Source organism: Euphorbia lathyris, chromosome 9, assembly GCF_963576675.1.
Source record: "Euphorbia lathyris chromosome 9, ddEupLath1.1, whole genome shotgun sequence".
Taxonomy (NCBI): domain Eukaryota; kingdom Viridiplantae; phylum Streptophyta; class Magnoliopsida; order Malpighiales; family Euphorbiaceae; genus Euphorbia; species Euphorbia lathyris.
In genome coordinates, this window is record NC_088918.1 from 67,732,853 (window position 1) to 67,759,327 (window position 26,475).

The window sequence follows — 26,475 nt, forward strand, 5'->3', positions numbered from 1 at the left end:
TTAGATAAATAAATTAACCGAACCGAATCTATCGGTTTTTTAACTAGTAAAACTAAAACCGGTCCAAACTTATCGGTTAGCCGATAATTTTGGACCAGTTTTTCAGTTAACGGTTTTTAACCATTTCTCAACAGTTAACTAAAAATGAATGGTTACTAAAAATTAAAGTGGAGTCCTTTTTTGTTTTTTGTACACATTAGCATAGTTTTTAAAGGTGCGCCTCGGCTAAGGCTCCAGCCTTAGCGCCTCTGGAGCCCAAAGGCAGGCGTGCGCCTTAAGCTAGGCGCAAGGCGCGCGCCTCGGCTATCTTAGGATATTTTAGGGTTTTGAGGGTAATTTAGGATTAGGGTAATTTATGATTTTTTAAGTTAAGAAAATAAAAGAAAAACAGAAACAGATCGAAAGTTTTTACTATACATATTGCAGCAAACATTATGCCTTAGTAGTTAATTAATGCATTTTATGGTTTTATTGTTGGTAGTTGGATATTTGTACTTATTTGTGACTAGAATTATGAATTTATGATTTTTTTTTTACCCCGCCTTAGTACGTCTTTAATACCTATGCACATTAGATTTAAGTAAATAATAAGATATACCACAAATTGAAGTTGAAAATGTAATGCCTTTATGAATCTTGACTTTTATTAATTATAAATTAATAATTGTGTAACAAAACATTATTTCATTTCAAAATCAGGACACTTGAAGTAATAATTCGAAAACAATTAAAGAGCTACAAGACATTATTTCATTTCCTTAAGAACGAAACGCAGTTACAATATGCACTAAATTCATCCATACAAAAAATTATACCAAACCAAATGAACATATAACTGCTCAGGCTTCCTTGTTTCTGTCCTGCATAAATCAAAATTATACCAAAACCAAATGTATAGAAATAAAGAAATAAGGAGATCGCATCGTGTGATTTCTCAGTTGGAAATCGAAAATAGAACTGGAAATGAGATGAAGTAGAATTGCAAAATGGAAAGAACGATGAACTGGGAAATTGGCTGCTGGATGAGAAGCACTGGAAATGGGAAGACTGATGAACTGAAATCGGCTACTGGATGAAGGAGAAGAACTCAAAATGGGAAGGACGATGATTTGGATGAACGATGAACTGGGAAATGGGTTTTGTTTTTGTGTCAGCTACTGGAGGAATGGAGTGGGTTGATTCATTTAGGGTTTCTAAACTTTTTTTTCTCTTTCGTAGAAAATGACACATTTGACTGTAGCGCCCAATTCCAAAACTAACGTCCTATGAGGACACCGGCCGTTCTTTATACTTTTTGAGCTCCTTCACCCGTGTTAAAAGCAATCATGACTTCTGCTTGTTGCATGCCTTACTTGTCCCCGTATATCTGTAACGGTCACAATAGTATTATTGAAACTTGCTTGAATATGAATAACTTCTTTTAGTGTATCTTTATTGTTGAAACTTGCTTGAACATGAATAACTCCTTTTAGTATTTTACGTGCATTCTTACGTGAACCAATACGTGGGAGTTTTAGTTTTAAGTTTTTTTTATTTGTATTTGCTGCCTATAGAAGTTATTAATATAAGGGATAAAGTACTGAAATAGATCTAAAGTTTTTGGGGAAGTACCAATTTAGGCTCCACGTTCAAAATAGCACCAATATAAGCTTAACGTTTACAACATAATATCAATTTAGGCTTAACGTTTACAATATAGCATCAATATAGGCCTCAAGTACAAAATAGCACCAATATAAGCTTAACGTTTATAAAATAATACGAATTTAAGCTTAACGTTCACAAAATATATCCAATTTAAACTAAACGTCACAATTAAACTAACCATATTATATTCTTTTCCTATTAACTTTATATGTTATCTTTTTATTTAGTTCTATTTTCTTCTTTATTATAATACAATTAATTAGTATTCTTGCCCATTAAAACCTTATATTTGTTTTTCATCAATCATTCCATGATCTTAAATTTCATGGCTCATGTAATATATACAAACTAAAAATAATTGAATATTTCGAACACTAGTTAAAATAATATTGATATATGTTATTGACTATCCACAATATTTCGAATGCTAGTTATCCTACCAAATATCGCAGACAGCCATATATTGCAAGTCAAACCGTTTGAACTATTACTTGTTTGTTCGAGTTTGAGATATGTAGAATCCCTCTATTCTATTCTATTGAACTACATATCAGGTACAAAACAAAAATATTCCTATATACAACATGGCATTCTCTCATCAAATAATTTTGTAACACTCTCCTGTGACTCGTCAATTAGGATCATCCATAGCTGCTGCAACAACTACTCCGTATTTAAAAGGCAATATGTGCGCCTTTCATATATACTCAACGTGTTACAAGCCAACCTTGTTTATACAGTACATCTCGCTTAAAATCACGGCCTTTAACAGACATGGACTCACCTTGTCGTCGGAAACACTGCAACAATCAGAGGAACACATACTTTAGGCAATCAAATTTCATTTTCCCATTCGACCATGTAATTAAGGCACATAGCATCATCAACAAAACCCTTGTTCTCTATTAGGTGTGTCAAAATGGGTTATCGACTTATCATGTCACAGTCGTTTCACGTGATCTATATATTCCACATGACTTTATTATTTATGGTATAAAAATGACACAATAATGATAATTGTCAAGCGCGTTTTTTCAGGTATTGTCGTGTCAAAAATTGACAGCCCTATTGTCGTGTCAAATACCTATTTCGTTAATTATTTATGAAGATTTTTTTTTTTGACTTTGACTTTACTGTTAATGCAATTTAAAATTCAATGTTTTTCTTATATCAAGAAATGGAGTTTAGGGGCCATAATATTAGTAGCACTATAGTTGAGAGCCACGGATGTATTGCGCCCTTATCATTAAAAGGTCATTCTTAACAAGATGAATCAGGATTAGAGGCCTCTGTTTATTTGGTTTAACATGTACTATAGCATTTCTTTGACATGCATAATCTACTAAACAACATTATATATGGAGGTTGCAAATCACCCTCACTACTGAAAGTTATAAATTACAAAATCAAAAGAGAGAAGAAAACGATAACCAACCTTGTAACAGACAACGGTATCATCTGGATACATGGCGAAGAGTTTAGTTCCAAGTCGTGCATGACAAGAATCACAAAGGCTCTCATCATTAATCTGCACATGCCGTGATCTTTCCTCCATCCTTGCGAGTCTTGCATCAACGTCTATAGCACGGGACAAATTATGCACTATCTGAAAGAAAGTTTTCAAACACTGAATTCGGATAGATGGAAGGACAATATGCAGAAGACATGTCAAAACACCACATTCAAAACCAAAATGAACTTTTTGTTAGGGATTATTGTCAGTTAATCAACTGTAGCGCAACGGAATTGCGGTTTAAAATTTATTTCTAATCCCTTATAGCTTGATCTTTGTCCGTTAATCATTTATTGAATAAAACCTTTTGATTCGTTTAAGGATATAAACATACCCGGACTGTCTCTTCTAGAGACGGCTGAAGAATCCACAAGGTAGTAAGATCTCCGTAGTCAGGTGCACGAACAGCTATTGAGCTAGAACCGGTGCTAGCCGAAGAACGAAGAAGAACTAGAGAGAAAATGAATTTTTCCAAAACAAAAATCCACTTTCTAGTGGAATGGTGGCTGCTGTCGAAAATCAATATTGATTTTCTTCTATGGCCGAATATGAATAGTGATTAATTTAGTTAATTAGGTTTTAGGCTTTTGTTATATATAGTATAGTTATTCCTAAACCTAATTGGTTTAGGGTTAATTGGTTAATTACAAAACTAATCTAATCCTAACATAATCACTTAAATAAATACCAATAGTATTTATTCTATGCAATTAGTTACAATTAGATTAAATTTAATTACCCCAATTAAATAAATAACACTAATTAATAAATTGACGTATTAGTTTGATTAATTATTCACGAATGCAATTTCATTAATTTACAAATTAATTAATTACATCCCGTAAACTAATTAACCAATTAAATACTCAACACCTAAATCCATTAATCAATTACATTGATACAAAGTATCAATTAATCAATTAATTAACCACCAATTAATTACCTTGACATTTCACTGTCAATCAATTAATTAATCTCACCCCTCCAGTGTACCGTTCTATAAGTTCTAACTCAGATGTTCAATGTGCACGATCCTATGGGACTGTCCTTAGCTAGCAGTGGGCTCACGGCCCACAGACAGTAAGTGGGTTCTAGCAAACCATTACTGCTCCTAACCAATACAGCTATTTCAGCAGTCTAAAGATGCAGAGACCCTGTAGTTATCTCTTAACGTCTTTTACCATTCGATATCGATATTATAAACTAGAGGCATGGCGGCTGTCATCCTCTCTGATGTTTATGATATTTCTTGATCTTAAGTAGATTGATGAAACAGATAAGTAAACTACTTATCAGGGTGTGGCCACACACTTATCAATCTCACTTATCAAGTGGCCTGTGATATCATCTCACTATTACATGAGTGGTAATTCCATCACTTCAATATCAATACTAATGTGTTCACCTGTTCACCCAATCATACCCGTATTTGGAATCCTGTTACAGACCTGTTAGGCGTATGTCAAAGTGAACCGGATCCCACATTGATATTATAATGAAATCTGGTCTGAAGACAGTTAGAGACCTACTTAAGAAAACTAATGACACAACCACCATGTAGTTTTCTCGGGCGGATCGATCCAGTCACATGTATATAACATGTACCCATATTCACAATTGACTTATCAAGTGCTATGGCTAGTATCAACTACTACCATACAGTCGTCGAATATACAAGCCTGTGGTCCTAATCATTCCCATGATAGAATAGACTTAGGATATGGTTTTATGATTATCAATCAATGGATTCTCTATTCATACTTCACAAGATATAAATGAACTAGATTAATGCCTTTATTAATGTGACACAAATACATTTTATAAGAACCAATGCCTATGAACTAGGGCACACCAACAGTCTCCCACTTGAACTAGTTCCAAGCAGGTATTGCCCTAAACACTATAGATCTAGTACTACCAAGTGCCTTGGTAAACTGATCAGCAACATTGTTCTCAGTGTCAACCCTCCACAATGTAATATCACCGGGTAAGGTGTTACTATCTAATTATGCGTTTGGATCTCTTGTGTGACATGGGCTCCGGTGCCTGTGCTATGGCCCTATTATCGTCACAGGAAAACATCAACTGATCTTAGGAGAGTTTGACCTACTCCTAAATCAGTTATGAACTTCTTGATCCAAACTGCTTCCTCTGCAGTATCACATGCAACGATGTACTTAGCTTCCATCATAGAATCGACAATGGTTGGCTACTTTAAGGATCTCCAACTAATGGCATCGCCATTCAGGAGAAATCCATAACCAGTATGTGACTAGTTATCATCCTTAAAACCTTGGTTAGTGTAACCTGATACTGCCATTACTCTTGCCCACCAAAAAACTAAAAAGAAATGCTTGGTACGCTTAAGGTACTTTAGGATAGTCTTAACTGCCTTCCAGTGCTCCTCGTCGGGATCTGACTGGTACCGGCTAGTCATGCTAAGTGCAAATGCAACATCTGGCCTTGTACATAACATAGAGTACATGATAGATCCTATAGCTGACGCATATGGGACCTTTTCCATGTTCTCTCTATCCTGCTTTGTCTGAGGACAATCTTTCTTACCAAGTTTCAACCCATGACGCATAGGCATGAATCCTTTCTTAGCCTGGTCCATGCTGAATCTTCTAAGAACTTTGTCTATGTATGTTGCCTGACTCAAGCCTAGAAGTCTGTTGGATCTATCTTTGTAGATCCTAATCCCTAAGATCGTTTCGGCTTCTCCTAGGTCTTTCATTGCGAAGCATTTACTCAACCACCGCTTCACGCCTTGCAGTGTTGGTATATCGCCTCCAATGAGCAGTATGTCATCGACATACAATATCAGGAAAGTGGATATGCTCCCATTGAATTTCATATACACACAGGGTTCATCAGGATTCTGCACGAAACCATATTCAGTTATGGCTTCATTGAATCTCTGATTCCAAGACCTAGATGCTTGCTTCAATCCATAAATGGATCTTTGAAGCTTACATACTCGGTTAGGATACTTCAGATCGATAAAACCCTCTGGTTGTGTCATGTAGACATCTTCGAGTAACTTCCCATTCAGGAAAGCGGTTTTAACATCCATCTGCCATATCTCATAGTTATACCATGCAGCTGTGGCTAGTACTATCCTAATGGATTTGAACATAGCAACTGGTAAAAAGGTTTCATCATAGTCAATTCCTTAGATTTGTCTATAACCTTTTGCCACCAGTCGCCCCTTGAAGGTGTTATCGGCTTTTAATTTGAAACACAACTTGCAGCCAATCGTTTTAACACCCGTAGGTGGATCCACCAAGTTCCACACTTGGTTATCACGCATAGACTGCATTTCAGCCTCCATAGCTTTACGCCATTGATCTGATTGTGGGCTTTCAATAGCCTCTTGATAAGTCTTGGGCTCATCCTGGTCGTCGACCATTATGTCCCTATCATCAATCACGACAAAGCCGTACCTTTCGGGTTGATGACGTGTCCTATCAGACCTTCTAGGTTCCTATGTAACTGGTTCAGCCTCCTCAATTTCTTGAGGACCTAAATCAGTTACCTGAGCATCTTCAGCATCTGCTGTAGGAGTCAGTGAGTCTTGAATCTCAGTGAGATCAATATTGCTCTCACTGTCTACTTTGGAAAGGAATTCCTTTTCCAAAAAGACTGCAAACCTAGCCACGAATGTTTTATTCTCGGCTGGGTTGTAGAAGTAATAACCCTTAGTTTCCTTAAGGTAACCCACGAACTGGCATTTGACAGATTTGGACTCTAGTTTGCCACTCATAAATTTCTTGACATGTGCATCACAGCCCCAAATCTTCATGAAGGAAACGTTGGGCTTTCGGCCCGTCCATAATTCATATGGTGTTCCTTCAACTGCCTTGCTCGGTGTATTATTAATTATATGAGCAGCAGTTTCCAAAGCAAATCCCCAAAAGGAGATAGGGAGAGAAGCTTGACTCATCATTGAGCGGACCATGTCAAGCAGGGTCCTGTTCCTCCTTTCCGACACTCCATTTCATTGGGGTGTACCAGGAGGAGTGAGTTGGGAAACAATCCCACACTCTCTCAAGAATGAGACAAACACTTGGCTCAAGTATTCACCCCCTCTATCAGACCGGAGCGCTTTTACTTTCTTGCCAAGTTGATTTTCTACTTCATTTTTAAAATCTTTGAATCTGAAAAGAGTTTCAGATTTATGTTTCATCAGATACACATACCCATATCGGCTATAGTCATCTGTGAAGGTAACGAAGTACAGAAAACAAGATCTAGCACTGATGCTCATTGGACCACATACATCTGAGTGTATCAGCTCCAATAGCTCTGTGGCCCTTACACCAGTTTTGGTGAAAGGCGCCTTTGTCATCTTCCCACTTAAACAAGATTCACACGTGTCATAAGACTGCATGTCAAATGACCCTAGCGCTCCACTAGAGTGAAGCCTAGTTATGCGTTTCTCATTTATGTGGCCAAGACGACAATGCCAGATATATGTAGGATTCAGTTCATTAGTCTTAATCCTTTTAGCGTTTATGTTATAGATTGATTCACTACGTTTTAGATCAAGGATATACAAACCATTTTCTATAAATGCGGTTCCGTAAACAATATTGCCACGATGTATAGAAATCCTACCACGTCCAATATTAAAATTAAAACCGGAAATATTCAACATAGAAACTGAGATAATATTCCTGCGAATTGCAGGTACAAAACAACAATCTCTAAGTTCTAAAACTAAACCAGTAGGCATCTCTAAAGTGTAATCTCCGATCTCCAAGGCCTCTACACGAGCACCATTGCTGACTCAAAGATCCACTTCACCAGATCCTAACAACCTCCTATTTCTCAGTCCCTGCACATTTGAACAAATGTGAGTACCACATCCAGTGTCTAAAACCCAAGATGTAGAAATAGCCAGATTTATCTCAACAACATAAATGCTAGAACCAGAAGCTTTAGCCTTCTGTTTCTCCCTTAGCTTTGGACACGTGTTCTTCCAGTGTCCCTTCTCATTACACTCGTGACAGATATCATCTGCCAAGGCCAACCTACCTTTACGAGCTGCCGCCTTCCTTGTCTTTGACCTGACCTTTTGGGCGTTTGCCTTGGACTTGGACTTGGCCTTTCCCTTAGATGTGTTCCCTTTGTTGGCTGGTAAGGTAGCAATCAGTACAGATCCCTTCCACTCGTGTCTACAAACCTTTTGTGAGTTCATAGGACAGTCAAGGAAATCAGTCCCTGAAAGTTTTTCCTTTTCCAGGAGTGGTCCGAGTAAGTTGTTGCTTGTTGCATTCATTATTTCTTTTATGTAACTTGGTGATTTTTATATACGTGAAAAAATTACATTAGAGTTAGAATAAAGGGCTTAAGCCAAAGATCAAATTAATAATCCATTTTAATCTGTTATTGGTGATATTTATTTGGCTGTCTTGACCAAGATCCACAATCCATCAATAATAGACCGAGCTAAGACTCCGCCGTCGACCATTGACGATTTGGTAGGATAAACTATCCAATCCTCCGCAAGGACTCTTGGTTTGATGGGCTTTGTGACACTTAGCCCATCTGTGCTTAGGGCCCGCTCTGAGCTAATGCTACCCACGTTGAGTCCAACCACCATACACGCGTTAGCCATACCGAAGTATCCTAACCCTCAACGGCCCACTAATTACTACAGCATACCTGCTAGGGCACGTCATACACTGTAGCACTACCTGGGAGGAAGAGGTGTGAATCTGGAAAGCACTTTTAAGCGACTCAATATTTCATTATCCGGATTAATTAAGTGATACGGCTTTAACATATAATTATCGCGGGTGATGATCTGGTGACCGTTGCTACTTATATCTCATGTTATACTAAGCAATTGTATAATCAAAATAAACATAGAGACTCTATGGGCCTTATAATACATCCTACTTCTTCGCTTTCCGATATATATTTATCGGAAACCGAAGGGGCATCCTAGTGAAACTAGATAAACTATCTAATCTTCATGGGCTTGCTTCAAATCTCCTTGGGCTCCCACCATGGGATTGGACCATCTGGGCTTCTTCACGACCAATTATAATTATGAATAGAACCTATTCTAAAATTACATTAATGAAAGAATGGCACGCAGGCCATATTTCCCAAAATAAATTAAATTACAAACCGACTTTAATTTAGGACCCATAGAACTCTATAACACGTTGCTGCACGGTAAGACATACAAATATAATGCATGATCATGGCATTCCAGAACATCTAATAAAGTTAAGCCGAGTTACTTAGGGTGAAATCGCCAATTTTACCATATGTGACTAAGGCCCATAAAGGCCCAAACGGTTAACATCCATTTAAATACAAAATTACAATTTCGCTCTCACTAAATTTTTTTTTAGGGTCGTCACATATCTAAAATTTAACCCTCCCAATTTAAACCGGTGTCACGGTCTATTGGGCCAATTTCACAAATTAACCATATTCAATTTTATACAAATTATCAATTCGATTAAAATTAAATATACATGCCAATCAAAAACATTTTAATACCAATTAATTTTTATTCAAAACGTGTTTAATAAATTAAACGGTATTAGGGCCCTGATTTTATTAAAATTACCCGAGAAAAATTTAAAACTTAAAACCAGTCCCTACAATCTAAATTTAGACTAAATTTAGACCCAAAACAGACCCGAGATAGCAACGGGGTTGCTGTCCGCGGACAGCAGCCCCGTGGCTACTGTCTGGCGAACAGCAGCCGCGGGGCTGCTGTTCGCGGACAGCAGTCCCGCGACTGCTATTAAGAGTCCGTTATATATTTTTTTCTCTTAAACTGTTTATATATATATAGATTTTCTGCACTTTTTTTTTTATTCTTTGTTTTAATAAAATATTAGCACAAACAGATAAAAAACGAAACAGAAAAATATAAACAGGACTTCCTAAACTAATTACTAAATATGTATATTTAATAGGAATTTTAAAACCGATTTGGAAAAATAGTAAAAACCAAATCTTATTTAATATTTCAATCCATCAAAACGGACTAAACCTAGCTCTGATACCACTGTTAGGGATTATTGCCAGTTAATCAACTGTAGCGCAGCGGAATTGCGGTTTAAAATTTATTTCTAATCCCTTATAGTTTGATCTTTGTCCGTTAACCATTGATTGAATAAAACCTTTTGATCCGTTTAAGGATATAAACATACCCGGACTGTCTCTTCTAGAGACGGCTGAAGAATCCACAAGGTAGTAAGATCTCCGTAGTCAGGTGCACGAACAGCTATTGAGCTAGAACCGGTGCTAGCCGAAGAACGAAGAAGAACTGGAGAGAAAATGAATTTTTCCAAAACAAAAATCCACTTTCTAGTGGAATGGTGGCTGCTGTCGAAAATCAATATTGATTTTCTTCTATGGCCGAATATGAATAGTGATTAATTTAGTTAATTAGGTTTTAGACTTTTGTTATATATAGTATAGTTATTCCTAAACCTAATTGGTTTAGGGTTAATTGGTTAATTACAAAACTAATCTAATCCTAACATAATCACTTAAATAAATACCAATAGTATTTATTCTATGCAATTAGTTACAATTAGATTAAATTTAATTACCCCAATTAAATAAATAACACTAATTAATAAATTGACGTATTAGTTTGATTAATTATTCACGAATGCAATTTCATTAATTTACAAATTAATTAATTACATCCCGTAAACTAATTAACCAATTAAATACTCAACGCCTAAATCCATTAATCAATTACATTGATACAAAGTATCAATTAATCAATTAATTAACCACCAATTAATTACCTTGACATTTCACTGTCAATCAATTAATTAATCTCACCCCTCCAGTGTACCGTTCTATAAGTTCTAACTCAGATGTTTAATGTGCACGATCCTATGGGACTGTCCTTAGCTAGCAGTGGGCTCACGGCCCACAGACAGTAAGTGGGTTCTAGCAAACCATTACTGCCCCTAACCATTACTGCCCCTAACCAATACAGCTATTTCAGCAGTCTAAAGATGCAGAGACCCTGTAGTTATCTCTTAACGTCTTTTACCATTCGATATCGATATTATAAACTAGAGGCATGGCGGCTGTCATCCTCTCTGATGTTTATGATATTTCTTGATCTTAAGTAGATTGATGAAACAGATAAGTAAACTACTTATCAAGGTGTGGCCACACACTTATCAATCTCACTTATCAAGTGGCTTGTGATATCATCTCACTATTACATGAGTGGTAATTCCATCACTTCAATATCAATACTAATGTGTTCACCTGTTCACCCAATCATACCCGTATTTGGCATCCTGTTACAGACCTGTTAGGCGTATGTCAAAGTGAACCGGATCCCACATTGATATTATAATGAAATCTGGTCTGAAGACAGTTAGAGACCTACTTAAGAAAACTAATGACACAACCACCATGTAGTTTTCTCGGGCGGATCGATCCAGTCACATGTATATAACATGTACCCATATTTACAACTGACTTATCAAGTGCTATGGCTAGTATCAACTACTACCATACAGTCGTCGAATATACAAGCCTGTGTTCCTAATCATTCCCATGATAGAATAGACTTGGGATATGGTTTTATGATTATTAATCAATGGATTCTCTATTCATACTATAGCACAAGATATAAATGAACTAGATTAATGCCTTTATTAATGTGATACAAATACATTTTATAAGAACCAATGCCTATGAACTAGGGCACACCAACACTTTTGACCTTCAACGGACAAGCTTCATACTAAAGGATTTTCATCATTGTGTAAATAGTTTTCCAAATAGTAGAATTACCCAGCTAAAAGTTAACTACCGTAATAATTATTCCAAAGAACTCATAATTTTCAAGCATAGGGGCCTTACTTGTCCTTGAAGATGATGGTGAAGCCGAGCCTTCAGCATCCGCAAAATCGTGTCCGAGGCAAGTTGAAGGGGCATATCTGGAGACAATGTCTGCAACATAAACCTTTCAATTAAGAAAAGTCCAGGAAAAGAAGGAATAGGAAACCAGATGATGAAGAGATAATCAACTTCATTATTCCCGAAAAATAAAGTATTCTTGTAGATTAAAGGATTTCTAGCTTCTACCAAGTGAAAAAATAAATAAAATGAAGGGATAATGGTCAATTTTGCACCTAACTAAGGTTATTGGGGAAGATCAATTTTTACCCTTACCATGCAAACAGTCTAATGTTGCCCCATGGTAAAACCCTAGCTCAAGTTTACCCTTTTTCAAGGGATTCTGCCCTCGGTTTTCACTTAGAAAAAGGTGAAATTGAGCTAGGATTTCTACCATAGCAGCAACATTGGCCCATTTCATACGATAAAATAAAATTGATCTTCCTCAATAACCTTAGGGGAAAATCTGATCCTTATCTCTAAAATAAAATAAAAACCTTCAATGGGCATCTTTATCCACCTAACAAATTCCTATATAACACGCTTCTTAAGGGGCCACAAGTGGAATTAAATGGTGAGCACGAACCTAAAATTTCTCCCTTTTCAATCATGAAGAAAATTGCAAAACAATGAGGCAATTCATGAAATGGAAAGTGAACTAGCATGTTCATGCCGAGAGGCAAAAAAATATTCTAGAAGACCTCAATTCTAACTGGAAATCAAGCCAATAAATAATAAGTCTACGATCAATTGAGCCCATAAACAGCCCAATCTCATGCTGTCAAGTCCTAATTTAACACATTAAACATGCTGAAAGCATGTGATTTTAAGAATATCTAGAGCTTGACTTAGAACTGGAAAAAACCTGCTAAACCAAGTGACTTTTTCAGTGTTAGCTTCAACACTCTGAGTGAAGTTTGATTATTAAATCGATCACATATTTGATATAGCATAGTGCTTCTCAAATACTACTTAGTAGGAACAAATAAATTATTATCTAAGAGCAGACAAGAAGCATATTCACGGTAAAGAGTAGCACCAAGAGGACCTGATATCAGTTCCAGATACCAATCTTCTCTTACTGAGGAAAACATACAATATTCATATAAACATTTATCATGTGCAGATGTCAACAATTAGAAATCAATGGCCAAATATATATCCTTCCTTTCAAGAGAGGATTAGGAAAGCAGCCAATTCTGGGATATAGGATGTTTGTAACCATAAGATAAGAAAGAGAGAGACGATAGATGGATTTGATACCTCCAAAACTTGCAAGGGATCCAATGATTCTCCATGGTTATGGAGAAGGCGAACAGCAGCCTTGAACATAGGCTCTTTACCATTTTGAGGATCCAAGTACATATCAAGTAATCTGGAAGATGTATCACAAACAGTTACATGCAGGGTGACATAAGAAAACCAACATGCTGATGATATCTGATAAAAAGACTATGGTGTTCAAAAAAGGATGGAAACAAACTGCATATATGCATCTGGTCTGCCAATCTCCGCACAATATTGTTCAGCAGTTTCACTATCCTCCAGCTTCCTGAGAGAACCATTGTCTCATTTTTTAATACATCAGATTGGAATAAATGTACAAAACGAAATGCCGTGTTTATATGCTCAAACTGAACTTATTAAATCTTATTTCTATTTACGTGGAAAGCCTGCTCTTAAAAGCAATTATCATATTGCCAAATAATGAACATGGCTTCCTTCATTAACATAAATATGGACAATATACATATGCGAGTCTATAAACCAATAAATGTTAGGTTATCCTAGCAAGTTCATCAACTGGCACCACTACCTAGCTTCTTGCTTATTTGGATTGAAAATAATAGGTAAGGATGGAGACAAATTGAGTTCCATTGGCATTGGTCTAAAGAAACAAGTTGAAAACATGCAAGAGTAAAAGAAATCATTCATCACTACAATACAATACATTAAAACTATAGTTGTATAACATAATAATATACTAAACAGCTATGGTAACACATTATAATTGTGTGTATGTGTGTGTATAGCTTCTTTCTTCTATAACCTAACATGGAATGAAGTAAGAATTTATCAATTTCAGTACCCTAAGCCTCGAGTAGAACTAGAAGGAACAAAGAACAGCACTTTGAAGGCCTGTATAAAACATATAGGCCAGTCAATTAATGACTAGCTGAAAAAAGTGCAGACGCATATAGAAGCTAGAGTCATAAGATAACGAATTGACTAAACAGGGAAAATAACATTTTTATAACATTGAGAAGAGAGAAATATCCTTCTTAAACTATACATTTGAACATTAGCAAATATAATATGATCCAATATTATTGAGAAATCTGGTGATATCTCATTCAAGTCTCATGCACATGTTAAATGATAATCTCTACTACACTAGCAACTCAAAGTAACACCTTAAATCAATAAGGTGGCTCCAAGTTGCTGTAATTGATGTTCTTATGGAGATTTGAAGCTTACAGGGCCAGAATTTGGAGCACCAATGTCTCTTGCCCTAGTTTTCTGTAGAGAATAGCCTGCCAAATAAAGCCAAAACTTTAGTCAGTAAGCCAGACAAGGTTGATTATTTTTATGATCTACAAGCACCAATATGATCCATGCTTTTCCTAAAATCAGACAGACTGAAAGGACAGAAATACCAATTAATTATGGCCCCTAACGACAGTAAGCAAAGAAAAAGGCAAAAATGACAGAAGTTTCAGAACACCTTTTCCAGCCATAACTCCGATCCTTCGATCAAATCAAGAACTTCGTCTGGATCATATAAGTCGGACGACATCAAAAATATCTGCAGCCTCTCTCGTATAGGAGTTTGAAAGATAGATTTTGAGCTAAAATCAGATAATTTTTCCTCCAGTACCCTTCCATCACCAGAGTTACCTTCCACTGCAAATGTCTCTATTGCAGACTTTGCAAGTGAGAGAGCATATAACGTGTGGAACTGAGCGTCAGTAGATTCTTGATCTTCAATCAACCACTGAAGGTACCTACACAAAACATAAATAACCTTGCCATGAACATCAAATCAATCAAGAAATTTAGATGCAACAATAACATGCAGCAGAAATCATAAACATGAATATATGATATCTAAAAGATGAATCAAATTAGACCTGGAAAATCCAAGCCATCATATATAAATGAAAGTGGAATTCATAGAATATTTCATGGTGATACCTTTGCAGGATTTCAACTTTTTTTGAATCAATTGCAGCAATCACTTCATCTGCAATAGACAAACCACAAAACAAAAATTACAGAAAATACTAACTAGCAATAGCATAAGCTTATTGGTTCCAACGCCTAGATGAAAGTGCTATATATAGTTCCATTCCATGCCTCAAATTGAGAAGATCATAAAACATGACGACCATTTGAAAATATAAACCAAAAAAATAGCCTCCAACATAGCATAAGGAACAAAAGATCATTGGGATTCAATACAAAAGAATGGAAGGGCTAAGCATCAAAAGGCAAATCCAATTATCTAATGAATGTTTAGTACTCAAATTACTTGAAATGATAATTTTCTTTTCTAAAAAAAAATAAAATGAAAGAAAGCTATAAGTACTAGAGACAAATTTATTTATATGATGAAGAAAATAAGTACTAGAGAAACTAAGGTGCATAACATACTACCATAAGTCACATATTTTAGTTAAATTAAATTTGTCAAAATTAAGAGCAGATCTCTAAGGTGATAAATCCACAAGGACAAACCATACAACATACTATGAATAAAATACGTAAAATGGAACAGGAACAAAACAGAATGGCACACAATTTAACACAAATGTTGGAAAGAATAAAAGTATAGAACAAAATATGGGATCATTCTTTCCCTGGAAACATTCCAACCTGGTGAAAGCTGATTTACTCGTTTTGTTGAAGTCAAAACTTCAATTGCGAGTACTGGATTGACATCTGCGATCTATGTAAAATTACAAAAATTGAAATTAGCCAATAGCTTCTGAAATAAATTCTGAAGAAGCAGTTACGTCTAAATACTGCAAAACTAAATCCTGATCAGATGACTCCTCTAGAATTTTTGATGCTTCAACCGCGGCAATCTCTTTGCCAGATAAAACACTTGTAGTGCCTTCCTGTGAGTCGGTCTCCACAACAGGGTCTTCCCATAGACCAGAAGAATAATTTTTCGCTAGAATGCGCCATATGGCAAGAGCCTTTGAGCTTATCCCCTTACTCGCGTATAAGAAGGCAAGCGTCCGCAAATGCCCAGATTCATCTAATAGAGTCTCCAACTCCTCCTGCACCGCCCATGGAAGTTGTACGGTCATCCTTCAAGCAAGCTCCAGACAACAGCCTCTCTGTTTTGCAATGCACTGGAATACTAAGATTCCGCAGTCTACCATTGACTTGTGCCTATAAACTAACTTGACATTGACATATAACTTCCCAGACAGCAGACAGTAATTCAAGCTAAAGCAAAATCAGATAGCTCAACTATGCTACAAGTAATGGCATGGCACCCTTTCAAGTTCTATAAAATTGCTCTTAGGAAAATTCAGATGACTTCATCTAAAAGACAAATAGCCAGTGCAATTCACATTAGTTGTATAATTTGCTTTTGATGAAGCTGACCACACCTAAATAGAATAGAAGACACAATTGAGAGAGTAAACGCCACTTTGTTAATGAGTTACCCTCTGCTTCAGTCAAAAGTAGCGTGAGTGAAGGAGCAAGAATATCGAAAGAGATTTGTTTTTATACCCAACTAGATAAACAGAATCTATACGCATTTTCCAAGTTCCCAAACAAGCTGTAAATTTCAAGGCTAGCACCTAATGCTTCCCCCAAAATTTTAGAGATGATATATTGAGCTTAGATACACTTTTAAGACAGGGAGCACTACCCATATTCTACAGTCCTATACTGGCAACCATTGTCCTCCACTTCTCATAATATCAGAATATCAAGTCCTACTCCTTTATTTTGATAAAGTCTTCCACAAGCTTAATCAATAAATAAATATTTCACCTTTATACACATGACAAAAACCATTCATTCCTCAAGACAAAATCATTGATGAGAAATTATAATCTCAAGCAAAAGGGAAGCAGGATGTACCACAATGCAGCTGTTTTCTGAAGATGCCAACCTTTCCATATCATGAACATCGTTTAAAGCTCTATAGAGGTACATCAAAAGTGTATCAACTCCCTCCTGCACTGATGAAGCCAACTCTTTCTCACGGGAAACTTCCAGATACCTGGCGTATAATAAATTAGAGAAACCACTAGCACTGTCACTTGAAGGATGGACAAATGCAACTATAAGATGTGAGTTGATCCAGTAGGAAAAATATAGGCACCTGATAAGATTTTTGATTGCTGATTCAAGTAGATTAGATCGAGTAGGTGGATTCAATATAAAATCATCATCTACTGCAGTATCTATTCCTGCTTTCCTGAGGAAAATAGCCCTTTGGATAGCCATCAATCCATCATCTACAACGTCTTCAAGTGGAGCAGGTGGGGGATGCAAACCCCAATATCGGTTCCTAGGCACCTGAAAACATGAGTTCAATACCATAATGTCTTATATAAAGTATAACTCCACATCTGTGAAATTTGAAATTTCACAGCTATTTTAGTCCAAATACCAGGAGAAACTGCTTTCTCTCAATCATTGATCTGTTCCAGCTAATTAAATTGCCAATAGTTAGCCATCCTAGTCGGACAGACTTTATGGATTAAGCTGTATACAAAGTTACACATGTCTAACTATCCATAAGAAACACTAAGTCAAGAACCTTGTTCCACCTTGAAAAAACAATTACCAGTTACCACATCGATTTGGCGAGAGATTATATCAATTGTGTTATGACTCCATATACTATAAATGATATTTATTCTCATGAACAGAAATGAAAAGAGACAAGACAAACCATGAAACTGAGACATATACTCCATGGAAAAAGGCAGTAAAAATTTCTAAGAAAACAAATAATACAAAAAACACTACTCTTTCTAAAACAAAGACGCAGAAGTAGCCAACTTGAGAATTATTAGACAATTCTACCAGCCAAGCCAAAAGTTAAATACTTGCAACATTTTAAAGAAAAATGTCCTAGCAGAGCAATGCAAATTTTGGGCTCAAAGCTATTTCTAACAATTAGCAAAGTTCTGGTTAATGCACATTTCCCGTTTCACTGTTAAATTTGCAATATATTGCAAGACAAAGTTAGAAGACAACACCACAAACTAAGATGACAGTTTCCCAAGAACAATGTGAACCACTGGCAGACAAACAAATAACACAACCCCAGCATAAGATTGAAAGTAATTTACCAGCAGAGACCAGCGATTTGGATCACGCATTATAAATGGAAATACTTCAGAGGGCTGCATTGTCTTTGATTGTAAAAAGTGATCCACTGCTTCCTCAAAATTCAAGTCAAAAAGCAAGAGGACACCCACTTGAGCATGAACGAAGGATAGCATTTCATCTGACATTTCACCTTGACTCTCAAGCTCCTCCACCAAGGAGATGGCTTCCTTAAAGTTTTTCTTTCTTAGTAAGTCTTTAATTTGTTCTTCTGAAGATACTTTCCAGTAGAAAATAACCTGACAATAGTCAAATCAAACATATTAATCCATTAAAAGCTCTTCGTCACTCAGGCTGCATAAACAAAACGTACATCCAGAATAACAATCCCTTTAGAAAATAATTGTGCCACTAATATATCTTTAGATTACTTAAATGGACAGTTCAGGATCCAAGGAAGTAAGACTATAGACAGGTAACAACAATGCTATACAACATATTACAAGTTCAACAAGAATGTCGGAGTGAATTTCTTGCTGTAACCCATGGTCCACTTACGAAACATGCTGCAGAAGTACATGACTATACTCAGGGTAGGTTTTCTTAAAACATTTAAACATGATTTGACTAAAACTAGAAGTAATGCAGAATAGGTCGACTGGTTCTATCAAATTCACATCACACAATTATTGTTGCTAAAATCCTACAGATAGAGTCATATTGATTGGTCAAAAAAGTGACAGGATTCTTAGAATTAAGAAATCTGGTCTTATTCAGTCAAACTTGTCGGCTTGTCGCAGAGTTATTTACTCACCCAAGAATCATACTGTGCATCAACTAAATCAACAGATCAGAATCATTATATAACTTGTAACTTGCCCTGACTCCCACACACTTCGGTAGTTCTGGCAGGTTTGAAAATCAATATTTCAGAACAATCAATTCACCTTTGGCAGCATTTGAATCCAATAGGGAAAAATTAATTAAAATCAAATAATCTGCATCCACATTGCCAGAAGTTTTATAGTTCTAACTTCTTGATCAATTTCATAGGGGATGAAATGAAACAATTCTTTTATGGAAGGACACAAAAGATACAAAAGGATAAGTGTAAATGTTGAAAAGAAAAGAAAGAAAAGATGCCAAACTTTCCTGTCTTTAAGAGTTTGATGATGTTGGGAAGAAAGGATAAAAAATAAATAAATAAACTATCTCTTGAACCCCATTTTACAATCCTCTCAAATTGAATGAATAAAAAAAATCATCCTGTCCTGTCAGTAACTAGTATTTCTAAAACAACACTTGCTCAAAAATCTTCTGTTTATCCTTGAAACAACTAAATGTAAGTAATTGGTCTTAAAATTTCAAAATCTGCTTTGTACCCCTCAAACCAACTAAATGCATGTAACTTGTTAAACCGCCATGTCCCTTCTTTTCCCATCCTCTGAATTAGTAACTGCCAATTCTTTCTTATCCAACTAACTCAAATATAAAATTAGGGAAAAAAAGAATATAATTCTTCATTGTTATTTTTCATAATTCAGAATAATGAACTGAGTTGCTTAAGGGCCATGATCTACAGTTAGCAGGTCCGAGTATGGCTGGAAGGAGAGACAAAGATAAATATTTGGAGATATTGATTTTTGTCGAATATTCTATATTTGGTACAAAACCACGGAACAAAAGATAATAACTGGAAAAAATTGCATCCTTAACCTAGCAACTCCTCTTTCCAGAACGAGCTAAAGGTCAATAAAGAAATCCTCAACTAAAAATTATATATTTGTTGTTTTAGTTTTCTTGGGATAAAAAATAGGTCATTCTACCGAAATTGCCAATCACATGTCAATGAGCTTATCTTGCAATAACCAGAGGTCACAAAATCATGAATGAGATTCAAATCATAACTATGCCCTTCCAGTAGCCATGCTGTTTTCTTGTCTTGTCGTTTCAATTCAACAGTTAAATCCACAATATTATACAATAAATTATTTTTGTTTCTTGATGTTTTCAGGGTAATTAAGCAATGTGAAAGTCACATTCCTAAACTGTGATCGGTAAATTGTTAACCAATCAAAACATTATACTGAATAAGAAATCATCAAAATGTCTGAATTCTAGGTTTCACAAATTCAAGAGAATAACCTAACTTGAGAGAAACCATTTTCATACCTTGGTGGGTGTGGCAACGGCAAGAAGTTTTCCATTCCCATCATCCTCATTGGCAATAAGGCATCGTCCAATTCCTTCCCCACCAAAAGTAACAGTCTGGGTACAATTACCTGATCTTTTATTATATAACTCCATCTTCCCATCCCTCACAAGCACAAGATAAGAGGATAATTCTCCCACTGAATCTGGGAAGCCACGGAAAATCAAACTCCCTCCAACTGGCTGCCCATGCTCATCAACAAGAATTCCAACATTATCTACAAACATTAGAACTTTCTTCTCTTTCCATAACAACTTAAGCTTTGGCGTACTAGATACATCTGGTAATGTAAATATCACCCCACTTTGACCCGTGACACAAGAAAACAAACTATATCCGCTAGAAGTTCCGACGATTATTGAATCATTGAGCCAAACGATTGTCTTAACCCCATCAGTACACTGAATCTCCTTCAAGATTACAAAAGACCCACTTGAATTATCAATGTCTTTTTCAGTCTTGGCCAGTCTATTATTCCCTAAAACAAGCTCAACTAACACCAATCTTTTACCAACTACAAGAACGAAAACATTTTTATGGATAAATTGATGGTTACTATAGTTTGGTTTGGGGTACTATTTATAAAAATTACTAAAGTCATTTTTTAAATAAAGTCATTCCAATGAATTCATATTAGAAATAACTTAATTTTACGTATATTATTACGTGGAAGAAAAAACATTATATTTTTTTCAGCTATCACGTGGCATATTCAAACATTTAGATTAAGTATATATAAAAATAAATCATGTGTTTTGACTGAGTTGCAAAATAGTATCATGATTTAAAAGTTTGATTTAAAAGTTTGTAAAGAGAAAATATAAGGTTTGTGAAGTTTGCATTTAATAGGTATGTGAATTAATTTTTCAGTCAAACAATATTTATGTTTAATTAATTGCAAAGTTAAACCACACAAATAATTTTTTTTAGAATGACTGAATTTGTAAACTGTACAAAGCAAAAATTCGTGCTTGCAATTAAACTATAATATTGTTTTTGCAAATTTCTATTTTTACAAATCGCTTGAACCATAAGATTTAATTTTAGAATTTTCTCTAAAAAATAATTTCTATTTTTTATCTTCATATCATGTTAAATTCATTCATTTTTCTAATGCAACTATCACATCACTATTCGAATGATATTTTCTGTATGAATTAATCGAAACCACTTTATTAAAATAAAAGAAGACTTCAATAACTATATTGAAAGAAAATAAAAGGGTAATTTTTTTTTGTCTTACCATGAGGTAATTTTGGAGGGTCCGTACCACCGCGACGACACCTTTAAGCCATGTCTACATCCAAACTAATCTTCATTCGCTGGTTGAGATAGACGCCTCAAATGGGTGAAACAGTTGATCTAAGGATTTAACATTGCTACATGCCCAATGTGAGGTTCGAATTTGTGGTGTATAACTTCTATCTCATATCACACTTTAGTTTATAACTTTTAACTTGTCACGATTTTATAGGTGATCTCTCACTAAAGTGTACATCCGGAAAAAAAAACTGATCAACCTATCACATCATCCATTTTTAACTAATCCCTTAAGAAAAATAGGACTCACACGTCTTCTTCAACTTTATATTTCCATCATTATTTTCTCTTTTTCATTTTTTTTAAGCATTTCCCCTCTTTATCTAAATCCCTTCTAAGTCTCCTTTTCTCTCCTCTCTATAGTCTATATATTATATACTATAAAACAGTAACGATGGAACTGAGGTGGCATCCTCTCCTTTTTTCATGGATTAAAAATAATAATTTTAATTATATTTATATTTAATATTCTCCAATAGATAAATGATGATTTTCTAAGCATTTTTCATCTTTCAAATCTACAAAATTTGAAAATTAATAACAATAATAATTATCCGATTTTATCAGTTATAATCTATCTAACAGATAAATGATGATTTTCTAAGCATTTTTTCATCCTTCAAATCTACAAAATTTGAAAATTAATAATAATAGCTATCCTTTTTTATCATTTATAATCTCCTCCTTCGAAACGACTTCCTCCCAAAGTTTTCTAACTCATCTCAAGGGTAAATTACATGCGTGGTGTACAACTTTTACCCTATTTCACACTTTGGTGTACAACCTTCAATTTTGCACACTAAAGTGTACAAACTTATGGTGACCTCCCACTAAAGTGTACAACCGGTAATTGTGACCGGTCAACACGAAGTCAACACGCCACATCAGCATTTTTTTATCATATTCATTTAAAAGAATGAGACCCACTTATCTAATTACTAAAATACTCATATTTCTTGTATAATTACTCAAATAACCTTATCTTCTTCCTTGCAACTCCTCTTTCCATCTTTCCCATTCTCTCTCTAAATACTCTCTCTCTAGAGACTTTCTCTCTCTAACTCCTCTCTCCCTCTCTATAACTCCTTTCTTGCAATTAGTGAATGTTTTTCATGGTGGGAATTAACTCATTTCTCTCTCTAATTCAGTTGCCATTTTCACCATTGTTTTCTTAAAAATCTCTTTCTATTTTAGATTTTATCAATGAAATCTGAAAAGCGAATCGAGAAAGAGAAGGAGAAATTGATTCAAAGGACAATCAGAATTGTGCTTCAAAAATCGAAAACACACAAGAGGAAATGATTAAAAACTGAATAAGAGCTGACCTAAATACAAAAGCTTGAATTGGAAATTTGATTAAGAGCTGTGAATGGAGGAAGAGAAGGAGAAATTGCTGGAACAGATGGAAAAGTAATTAGATTAAATAAAATATCAGAGGTATGGAATTAATGGAAACGGAAAGTAGACAAATTGGGCTGGAACTTTTTATTTGATTTTCGTTTCATAGTATCAGGATCGACAAAAACGTCATTACCAACAACAATGGTTTCGATTTAACGTCAAACATTGACCCCAAAGCAACAAAATAATGCACACATAAGCCACAATACTATTATTAATATGAATATCTTCCTCCAATTTTTCCAATTTCAATATCCTGCTCTATCTCTCTTATTCATTTGGTAGTTTTTCATGTTTTGCTTTTTCTTATTCATTTGCATTTTCACTTTTGCATATCCTTTACTAATTTTACTAATTTATTATTAAATGAATCATGTGATTCTATTTGAATTTTATGAGTATAATATGAACAAGACTTTTTAGCTTTACAAAAATCCACCTTCAACATCTACTTAATTGGATTCCACCTTGAACTTCTACTGGCAATAATTACTTCTAATCCAATTCACTGTTGTATTTCTATTTCTATATAGCCATCTCAAAAACTCTTTTAATTATGTCATTCCAACTGTATAGCATTTACTTCCTCGGAAGAAATGGTCTGAACTTATATAAATCTTCCTTTTAGCTTACCATCTATCATCAACTTTATGATTATACATTTTGCTTCTAAATAAATTTTAAAGAGATAATGTTGGACAAAATAAATTTTAGGAGAGAGAATTAAAAAATTCTTTTTATTAAGGACATAAAAGTAAATTAATAATATGTGGGGACCACTTTTAATTTTTAAGGAGTGAAAATTGATGAGATGTCACGTTGACCAAGTAGTTAACAGGATTGACCGGTCGCAAAAACCGGTTGTACACTTTAGTGGGAGGTCACTTGAAGTTTGTACACTTTAGTGTGCAAAATTAAAGGTTGTACACCAAAGTGTGATAACATGTAAATGTTGTACACCACGTATGTAATTTACCCCTCATCTCAATCTCCTTCCTGATTTAAACTACTCATTCCTCTTATCCCATCCCTCAACAGCTTTGCATTCCCTGCTTCACCCATCTTCCTCAATTCTTTCTCTCTATGATAAGACGAAGTCATATCTCAACATTCTCAATTCAACATTCTCAATTGCTCATTTAGAGTTTTCATAAAAGTATATGATTCTCCCTTTCCATTTTCCATGTGTTTCTCATATATTATTACATGTTTCCCTCTTTATTGTTGCCTTTATTCATCTTTCTTGCTGATTATTTTTCTTTTCCAAGTTGTGTTTAAATGAAACCTATCTAATTTTGCTTTGCATGTAAAGATCTCTTCGAAGAAGTTCATTACAATTTGTCCATTACAATTAATACGCTCAACCATGGTGCTTTTGACAAGTTATTTTCAATTTTCCTTATAGTGCAGTTGATTAAGATCCACTCAAGTCAGGAAGATACTAAATGTGGTGAGAAATTCTATTTGATATCCTCATTCCATGTTATTCTATCTTTCCAATTATCATGATTTTTACTCTTAGTCTTCTTTATTTTCTATTTTAGGAACTCCATTGAATCTGAATATGGTGAGAAATTCTACTTGCAATTTCTTTATTTCTATCCTTTTGTGTATTTGTGAGCTTTTTGTTATTTTGTTTTTGCTGCATCTTCCTCTCTGAGCTCTAAGCCTTATTTTTATCACTTAACTTAGAACGGGTTTTGTGCATAAGTAATCCCCACTAGACCTGTTCATGGGCTGGGCCGGGCTCGGACCGGGTCAGTCGGGTTTTTAAGTAAAAATGCTCAGCCCAAGCCCAGCCCAGCCCACAATTAATTTAGGCGGGCTCGGGCTGGGCTCGGGCTTAAAAATCAAATCCCGAGCCCAACCCATATAAGCCCACCTAAATATATATATATATAATTGTTAATTATAAAAAAAATAAATATTATACTTAAAAATAAACATTTAATATATAAATATATATTTATTAATTAATATTAATAAGCGGGCCGGGCTGGGCCGGCCCGTGTTATTTTTATTAATCCCAAGCCCGTCCAAAAAATAGGCGGACTTTGACGGTGTAGACACCGAGTCGGAGGACCTGTGACGAAAACCTGAAAACAAGACGGTCGAAGCGATTGATTCCGGAAGTTTTGAAAAATATATAAAAAAATAATAAGCGGAGGAAAATTAACGGCACGGCGCGGGCACGCCCGCACGCGGACGACGATGGTCGAACGGCCGCTTGACGGCTTGAGACGTGCGCGCGGCGTCCGTCGGACGCACCGCGAGTGGCACGCTCTCGACGTCCGAGCAATGCCTGGGACCGCTGGCGGTGCGCGCCCTCATGGACCGTTGAGCGCACGTGCGAGCGTCTGGCTGCGCGGAACGCGCGCTCGGCGGTCACGGAGTGCACGCGTCCAACGGCGCGGGGCATGCCCCGAGGGTCGCCGGGCGGGCACCCAACCACGTCGGGCGGACGCCCGACGTGGATTGGGCGCGGGCGCCCAACCTCGCGTTGGGCGCTCGCCCAACATGAGTTGGGCGGCCGCCCAACCCAACTCATGTTGGGCGGCCGCCCAACAAGGTTGGGCGGTAGCCCAACACTAGGTTGGCCGGCCGCCCAACCACAATGGGCGACGCCCAAATTTTTTTGGGCGTCGCCCATTGTTCCGGGATCCGTTTCCCTATATAAGGGCACGGATCCCAAGGTGAAAAGGAGGCCTTTTTTGGGAGGAAAACTTTCTCACTCTAAACATTTTTAGAGAGAGTGGGTTTTTTTTTAGAAAAATTATTTTTTCCTCAAAAATTCCAAATTTCCTAAGTTCAATTTTTACTAAATTTTTATTAAAATCGGGAGCTCGCGGTTCGTGGAATCAATCGGCTTCGACTGTCAGATACCGAATCAAAGGTATTATCCGAGAACTAGACTCTTTATTTTATTTAATTTATTTCTCTCCTTCTATTTATTTTTTTTATGCTATAGTTTTTATTCCTTTAGTCATTTATTTATTTTGTCACATTTTATTTAGTTAGCGTATTTATTTAATTTTCGTTTCGTGTTAAATAAAATTCGGTTTTGTTTTAAAATAAAAACCTCGTTTTGGATATCCCCATACGAACCGTGATCCGATAAAAAGGTAGTTCGGGTATCGAAAATGTTGTAATTATAAGTTTTTGATTT

At 35.8% G+C, this 26,475-nt stretch overlaps 1 protein-coding gene across 1 annotated transcript; it reads right to left on the reverse strand.

Annotated features, from left to right (window-relative positions):
* Positions 1–2,010: 2,010 nt before the first annotated feature.
* On the reverse strand, positions 2,011–20,963 carry LOC136206491 (vacuolar sorting protein 3-like). Its single transcript, XM_065997558.1, has 13 exons — positions 20,549–20,963; positions 18,400–18,675; positions 17,421–17,617; positions 17,177–17,318; positions 15,947–16,019; positions 15,266–15,314; positions 14,796–15,075; positions 14,549–14,604; positions 13,554–13,622; positions 13,334–13,445; positions 12,035–12,124; positions 3,083–3,253; positions 2,011–2,447 (listed from the first exon to the last, which is right to left on the reverse strand). The coding sequence occupies exons 1-13, from the start codon at positions 20,813–20,815 to the stop codon at positions 2,355–2,357; spliced, it is 1,875 nt and encodes a 624-aa protein (XP_065853630.1). The 5' UTR covers positions 20,816–20,963; the 3' UTR covers positions 2,011–2,354.
* Between the last annotated feature and the right edge of the window lie 5,512 nt (positions 20,964–26,475).